Source organism: Triticum urartu, chromosome 2A (assembly GCF_056163025.1).
Source record: "Triticum urartu cultivar PI428250 chromosome 2A, HENAU_Tu73, whole genome shotgun sequence".
NCBI classification, from domain to species: domain Eukaryota; kingdom Viridiplantae; phylum Streptophyta; class Magnoliopsida; order Poales; family Poaceae; genus Triticum; species Triticum urartu.
The window spans coordinates 18,691,860-18,699,354 of record NC_141874.1 but is presented as its reverse complement, the minus strand read 5'-3'; the positions used below and the strand labels follow the sequence as shown (position 1 = coordinate 18,699,354).

Below are 7,495 nucleotides of genomic sequence, written 5' to 3'. Positions count from 1 at the left end.
AATAAATCACTATAACATGGAAAGTCAAGTCTCTCTATTTATAGAGCTTAAATCCTAGTAACACCAAGAATATCGAACCTGTCATGAAAACCTCTCTAATTCCAGAGCAGGAAACTCGGATGCATCCCTGACAATGACATGGTGGTGGGAGGTAGCTTCCGCGAAGCCCGTAAGGGAAGGAGAGATGATTTTCATGTAAAAAAACGAAGTTACATCCAAACACATCCAGTGTCTCTCCATCACGAATTCACGAGTAGGATGGTTCAGACGGATCGCGAAGGAGACATTACAGCACGTAATTGCGACAAATCATGGGGTGGAGAACGCAAAGACACGCCCGCCCGTCCGTCTCAGAGAACCAGCTCGGGTTGGACGGCAGCAGTGGGCAGTGCGACCCTTTGGGAGGTAGTTTCGCACGCCCTCCGGAGCCACTGCCGCCCGGGCCCATGCCGTGTTGAGACTGCCTTCTATTTTCTGAACCCACCTCTCCTTTCTCGCCATCTTGACCTCCCCCGGGCGCCCAGCGCCTCCCCCCTCCTGTCCTCCGCCTCCCCGGACGCAGCCGGAGTGATCCCCCGCGCAGCGCAGCGAGCAGGAGCCGCCGCCGTCGCCGCCGGGACGACCGGTTTGGAGGTGCCCTCCCTCCCTGCCCCTCCCCCTCCGCTTTCGTCGTTTCCATTTTGGGGGATTTTTGTTGGGTTTTGGGGGGTTTGGGAGAGGGAGCTCTCGCCCGTTTACGAAATCTAGCGCTGGGTCGGTCGGATCTACGGGCCCCGGCCTAGTCCTTCCTCGCTGTTGCTGCGTGAGTTGGTCCATCTCATTATCTTGTACTTACTAGTAGTAAGACTGATTTTCTGTCTCAGGGCGGAAGGATCGAACTCCGGAGACGAGAGGGGAGGAGGGGTTGTCCGTCGGCAACCAAGGGGCGGGTCGACTGTTCGACAGTCCGAGCTGTTTACTGGGCACTACCAACCCTTCCTGCCTGGTATCTGGGGGTTCCATGAACCAGGCTGTTGCGATGCAACATCTTGCAGAGCAGATATGCAGAGTGACGCTATGGGACAGGGGCGAGGTGTCTGCTGCTGCCAAGAACCTCCTCCGGTCCATCCAGCAGCCCCCCTACTCGATCCAGGCAGACACAGTCTGCTGTTACTCCCTCACGAGGTGCCACTCCGGAAGCAGCAGCCACGACGGCTATGCATCTAGTGACGGCGGCGGCACTCCAACTCCAACCAGAAGCAATGGGCGGCAGCTTCACTATCCGTCACATGCCCACATGGACCCTGGCCCTGTCCGACTCATCCTGCCGGGCTCTTTGGCCCAGCTAGAGGACATTATCCGCAACTGTCAAGTGGCATTTGGACCTGATTACAAACAAGTGCTACTCCAAGCATTCTCGGCCAACTCACATACATGGAGCAGGTAAACCCACAGCTTTATTACTAAAGATGGTAAATTTTGGCATCATGTATTCCCTTTTTTTTTCTTCCCGCACACAAAATATATTCATGTTTTCTTTACTGTTATGACATTGCAGCGAAATAACGAGTGCCAAATACTACCTCCGTCCGGAATTACTTGTCAATGATATGATTCTATATAGACGTATTTCAGTGCTAGATACATCCGTTTGAGTGACAAGTAATTCCAGTCCAAGATAGTAGTAAATAGCCCAAAGGAAGTTTGAGTACTCTCTCCGTCCAGGGCTGATCGTAATGGGGAGTATCATATACTCCCTCCGTCCGGAAATACTTGTCGTAGGAATGGATGTATCTAGATGTATTTTAGTTCTAGATACATCCGTATTTATCCATTTCTCCGACAAGTATTTCCGGACGGAGGGGGTACTAGTATCATGCATATGATATTAGTGTATGATACTACTTCCGTAATGCATAGTATCATAAGTTAGTATCTAAGGATGCCTTATTAATTGGCATGCATGGTAGAAAGTAGCACAACATTTAATATGATACGGTATCATATTATGATACCACATCCTCTCTTTCCTCATTTAATTGTGTGTCACATCATTCAAAAAGTCTAGTTGGCACGCATGATACCACTTATGATACTTCTATTATGACCAGCTTAGGCCCGTGAGCAGCATAATAAGAGCATCGTTAATAATATAACCAACAATTGGCTATATAAACATGACATGTCATCAAGAGTTAGCATTATTAATTACTCATACAATAAGGTTGGCTACAAGGGTAGAACTTTTTTAACTTCCTCTCTCTCTCTCTTTCCTCACATTAAATGCTTCTATCTCGGAACTCGTGTAGAGGCTGGCTCTTGCATGTTAGCCCACTTCATCACTTTTTTCTTGTCTCTTTTCTCCACATAGGCAAAAGTGAGACTGGCTCTTGCTGCTGGTTCGGCAAAAGTGAGACTGGCCCACTCCACCACTCCATCACTCATATTGTCTTGGGATATGTGATGTTACGGTAACTAGCTAAGTTACTCAATTTACTCCTCTCTCATTAACTCATTGCCACATAGACAAATTTGCTGAGTTGGACCCGATGTTACTCTTGAAGTTACTCCCACTATGGCCAGTCTTATAGCCCACTATTGTACTTGCTCTAAGCATGTCCCTTCCTATTAGGCCCCATAATTAAGTCGCGTTGGAAACACATATTTTCCCTTGGTCTTCCTTCTGTTCCTGCGCTGGATGGATATTTAACGGCAGTGAAATCCATAGCACATAAATCTGCCCAGCATGCAGCCAATGCATACGCAGCATGCATGTCCAGGAGCAGCTGCTGTAGTTAATTACCGAAGTCAAACCGTTCTCGCACTTTAATTTGATGTGAAATACGAGATTTTTAAGGGGACTACTCTGTGTACCTTGGTTCTAGTGTTTTGGTTTTGGGCCCAATAAACCCGGACGGAGCGAGTACATAGATAGAATAGACTGGGACTGCCATTGTACAATACAGCTTAAAAGCACAGAATAACAGTCTACATAGATTCGCTAGAAATTTCCAATATATGCTTTCCCATGTTCCTTCAGTGAAGACATTTCTCTTGTTGAATCATCCTTTGTTTTGAATTTTTGCTCTGCACTGTTTGCCGCTATAATATATTGACATTTTGTGCATTTTCTTTCCAAATCTCTTTCATGCTTGTATTAATTGGACCATGCCAATGTATTGTACTAGCTGTGCTTCTCTGTGGCCCAACGGATCACATATCCCTCAGTCAGTAGAGTACTTACGATTTTGCCCTGAAGTTAAAAATACCAAGCTCTGTATTCTCGTTATGACCACGCATCACTGACCTTTTAGTGATTATATATATCTTTTCCTCTTTCGAAACTCCCAAATAAATCATCTGAACTCTTGGGAAAGGTAATACTCAAACTAGAAATTATGTTTCCAAAGCAACTAGCACGGTGCCCCATGCAAATACGCGGATAACATCTGATTAGTGCATTTCACCTTTTTGATATAAGGTTACATACGCTTAATATGCTATTTGAAAATGACATGGTTTTGTTAAAGCCACTAAAAGTTCTTTGTTTTATAAAATGAACTATAATAGTGAAAGGAAATTATTAGTTCTCAGTTTCAATGTATGTATTTCTTCTGCTTCACTCTATATCCTTAGCGTACCATACCAAATTAAGAGAGCACTGAATTTGTAGAACTTAAACGAGAAATTATCATACATACATGTACTCAAACAGAATACAACTTAAACCTTTTCAAATAATCTCAATGGGCTGTATGCAGCTATCATGCAAATGGTGGGGTGGAAGGGGGGGGGGAGAAGGGATTGCGTGGAATAGAGCATCCATTACCTAAAAAAGTGTATAGAGTGAAAATAATACAGTAATGAATTATGTGTGAAGACTGAGCGCCATTTAGTTTGTGGAACGTCCATTTGAATGTCGCACTCACCTCTGGTTCATATACTAGAGAAATCTCACTTTGAAAATTAACATCAGAGAGAGTTTGGTCCACAATTCTATTTTGTTGTTTTTGAAGAAGCGCATGGCTTTTTTATGTATATTTGTTTCGGTGATAACATGATTCTTCAAAAAGAAATGCTGATATTTTGGAATGGGTTACAAATTAGAAACAAAATCGCAAGTTTTGCATATCCTAGTCTTTATCATCCACTTATCTTGCTCTCTTTATGTCTACTGTCCTTCACCACCTGCATGCTATGCATCTTTCTTCAACCACTTCACTCTCATGGATGACCCAGCACAGTATTGACACTAAAGCGCCTCCAACATCGACTTCTTAATTGCTGGTCTCTATGACCAGGACAATCTTTGTGAACCGAGTAGAGCTTTCATTGATTGGGGTATAATGATACTTCGGTTCCCCGATCATCGGGACTGGCAACACATCCAAGGATTTGGTCTTTGTATGCCACGGTGTGACCAATCATTTTAGAGCAACTTCCAAAAATATGTATTTCTCCTGCTCTTCTGTGTGCCAGCACATCATAGTACAATTTAAGCGATTTCCAAATTCTGAAAAGTTCTACTTGTTGTTTTGAAATGCTCTGTAACATAAGAATTGTACTGGAAGTATAAGTGTCTCAACTTTGTACTAACTTCAGTACAAAGACTTTGTACTTAACTTTTGTAAAGTTTAGTACAACTTTGTACTAACTTTAAGTTTTTGTGCCCTCTTTGGCTCATCCACAGCCCACACCGCACTTCACCTTGCACCTTGTTCCGCGTCTGTCGTCTGCAGCTTGCTACTGGCACCTTTCAAGATCACAGCAATTTTGTGTTGATCATGTACTGAGGGATCTCATGTGGAGCAACAGTCTGGTAGGATTTCAATGGGTTGAACAAAATACCCACCATTATAAGATTAAAAGATACGCTGTATGAGACTATGAAAAGATATAGTGGCTGTGGTCTGTTTAGGCATAGTTACGAAGATCTAGTGGCTGTGATATGTTGGGTATAGTTATGAAGATCTAGAGGCTTTGATTCCTTAATAAAGAAGAGGACCCACTGTCTGAAGGACAGTTTTTTTGTGTGATAATTTTAGTGATTTCTCTCCTTTTTTATCCATTTTGTGTTTTTAGTATATAGCCGAAATATATAGATAAAGCAGAAACTTCAGGTCAGACAACACGAAATCAGTATCATCAATATAGTAGAGGAGAAATACTAATGATGAATAAATTTTGTGCATTATATGGCCTGCAAATTGGAGTTTTTAGTAATGCATGTATATGTAGGCGTTAACTGCTTTGTTTTGCTGTATTTGCTAACCTTTGTTGTCATTTTGAGATGCGTTTGTTTGTACCTGTATGTGCTTTTGGATCCTAAAAGAATATATTCTTTGACCTAACCTCAAATGCTTGTGACAGTTGACTGTTCACCATATCATCATTTACATGCTAATCAACCAACTCTATTGTCTTTCAAATGGTTTGAAATATTGTTGAGTACTCGGGCTGATGTAGTTTGTGTTGAAAATTGACCTATGACTGCAGACTTTTGCTGTTTATTGAAATTTTTAGATATATATGGCACGTAATGTTTACCTTGACACTAAAAGATGACTACACTAACCAAGATAAAACTGGTCGAGCTACTAAATCGAGTAAAATCCTGAATGCTTTGCAAGGATTTTTATGATTTGTATAGAACTCTTGTTACTTGGCAGTTTTAATCTGAAAGCACAGGTTAAGGAGTTCTCTAGTGCATTCTGTGGTACTCTGTAACGGTCCAAAATGATCTCTGTAAATATACAGTCTCTTGTGATGCTAGAACATTTATGTATCCGTAAGAATACTGGCTCTTCAAATGTTTCATAAATTGCTAAAATATTTGTACTCACAATTCAAGCTCGCTTTTCTTTTGTGTAACAGGTTTTTCTGTGAACCGGACATACCATTGGTTCTTCGTGGAAGAACAGTGGATCCTTCTGAGCATACAGAAGAATTGACCACTATGTTGAAAATCAACACCCAAGTCCTCTGTTTGATGAAACACCAGTTATGTGAGCAGAGTCGATCATTTGAGGAGTTAAAAATAGGATACTTTGCGCAGTTTGCAAAGTGCCCTATCAAGGAGCTCTTGGAGATTGCAGTCTGTCTTAGCGAGGCAGTGTGGCCTCCCACCCGTATTCCTCCAATGCTGCTTGCCTGTGAGGCACTTAAGGATGTCCTTCCTCTTATAGAAAAGCTTCCTTCCAGTGAATCTGGTGACTGCCTTTCCAATATTTCGCACAACATGAGAGAGGCTTTCAGGAGATTAATGGACCATGCCAAGCACCACATAGAATCCAATATGAAAAAGCATCAGGATGACATTATTCATCCAATGACATGTTTCCTCATATGCTCAGTGAGATCCTTCCGCAGTCACAGAAATTTAGTGCAATCCACTCTTGCCCCTGGTGATGACTGCAACTCATTTGGCCATCTTCTGCATGACGTGATTACCTGCTGGAAATCTGGGCTCACTGAGTATGCAAACATATATCATGCAGATGTGCAGCAGCGATGCATTTTCCTATTGAACAACAGAGACCATTTTAATAGGAAGACAGATGGCCTGTTGAATGAGTTGCTATCCGATTGGCAGATTGTTGAGCAGTATGATAATGAGTTCAAGTTACTCTTGATTAAGAGATATACAGATGAGGCCTGCGCTCCGGCCAAGTCTTGTTTAAATCGCAGCTCCTGCTGGTGGTGGGGCAGTCAGCGTCCATCCTTAGACGCGTTTACTTCGAAATTCAACGAGACTTTTGATCTTCAGAGAACTTGGAAGGTTCCCGATGTTGCCCTACGGCAGGATCTGAGAGATAGCATAGAGGAGTGCATCCTGTCAGACTACACAAGGTGTCTCGAGAACTGTTCAAGTTCGGGGCTGTTTTGTTCATGCTTGCAGATAGATTCAGTAGGGGAGATATATACCACAGAGAGCTTGCAAACAACGGTGCAGACCTTATTTGAAGGATGCTGACGTCCCTTTGGAGGGTGCTGACGTCCTAGGTCCCCCCCCCCCCCCCCCCCCCCCAATGTCTCCCCTCGTCCTAGGCCCCCCCCCCCCCCCCCCCCCCCCCACACACACACACAGTCTCCCCTTCGCTGCGAGGAACGAGGAAGTAGTTCATTTTCTCCTTGTTGTAACAATTGTGCATAGTTGTGATTGTATAGTTGAGATTACCAGAAGAACAATACGTATAGCAGCATTTTTTGGCACCACACTCCATAGTTGTGACTGTATCTACTGTACTTCTACCCGCTCTGTGAAGAAGATGGAGGAAGAAACTTGGCATGGAGTTGAAGGTAGCTTTCATTATGTTAAATGATTGCTTTCATCATATGCTGGTTCTGTTCGCTACCTTCTTAGTAGGTAACTATCCCCAAAATTAAGGTTTTCTTTTTCCATTTCATGTCTGTGCATGAATGGCATCGTGTTTTTCATGGCCAGTAATTCCCAGGCACCGTTACCGCCACACTAAGGCCTGAGCTCTGATACCTGATTATATGTGCACTGCTTCAC

At 43.3% G+C, this 7,495-nt stretch overlaps 1 protein-coding gene across 1 annotated transcript; it reads left to right on the top strand.

Annotated features, from left to right (window-relative positions):
- Positions 1-429: 429 nt before the first annotated feature.
- Positions 430-6,986, top strand: LOC125535143 (exocyst complex component EXO70A1). The gene is made up of 3 exons (XM_048698193.2): positions 430-633; positions 864-1,422; positions 5,854-6,986. Exons 2-3 carry the CDS (start codon positions 1,001-1,003, stop codon positions 6,950-6,952), a joined length of 1,521 nt encoding a protein of 506 aa, XP_048554150.1. The 5' UTR covers positions 430-633; positions 864-1,000; the 3' UTR covers positions 6,953-6,986.
- Positions 6,987-7,495: the final 509 nt, after the last annotated feature.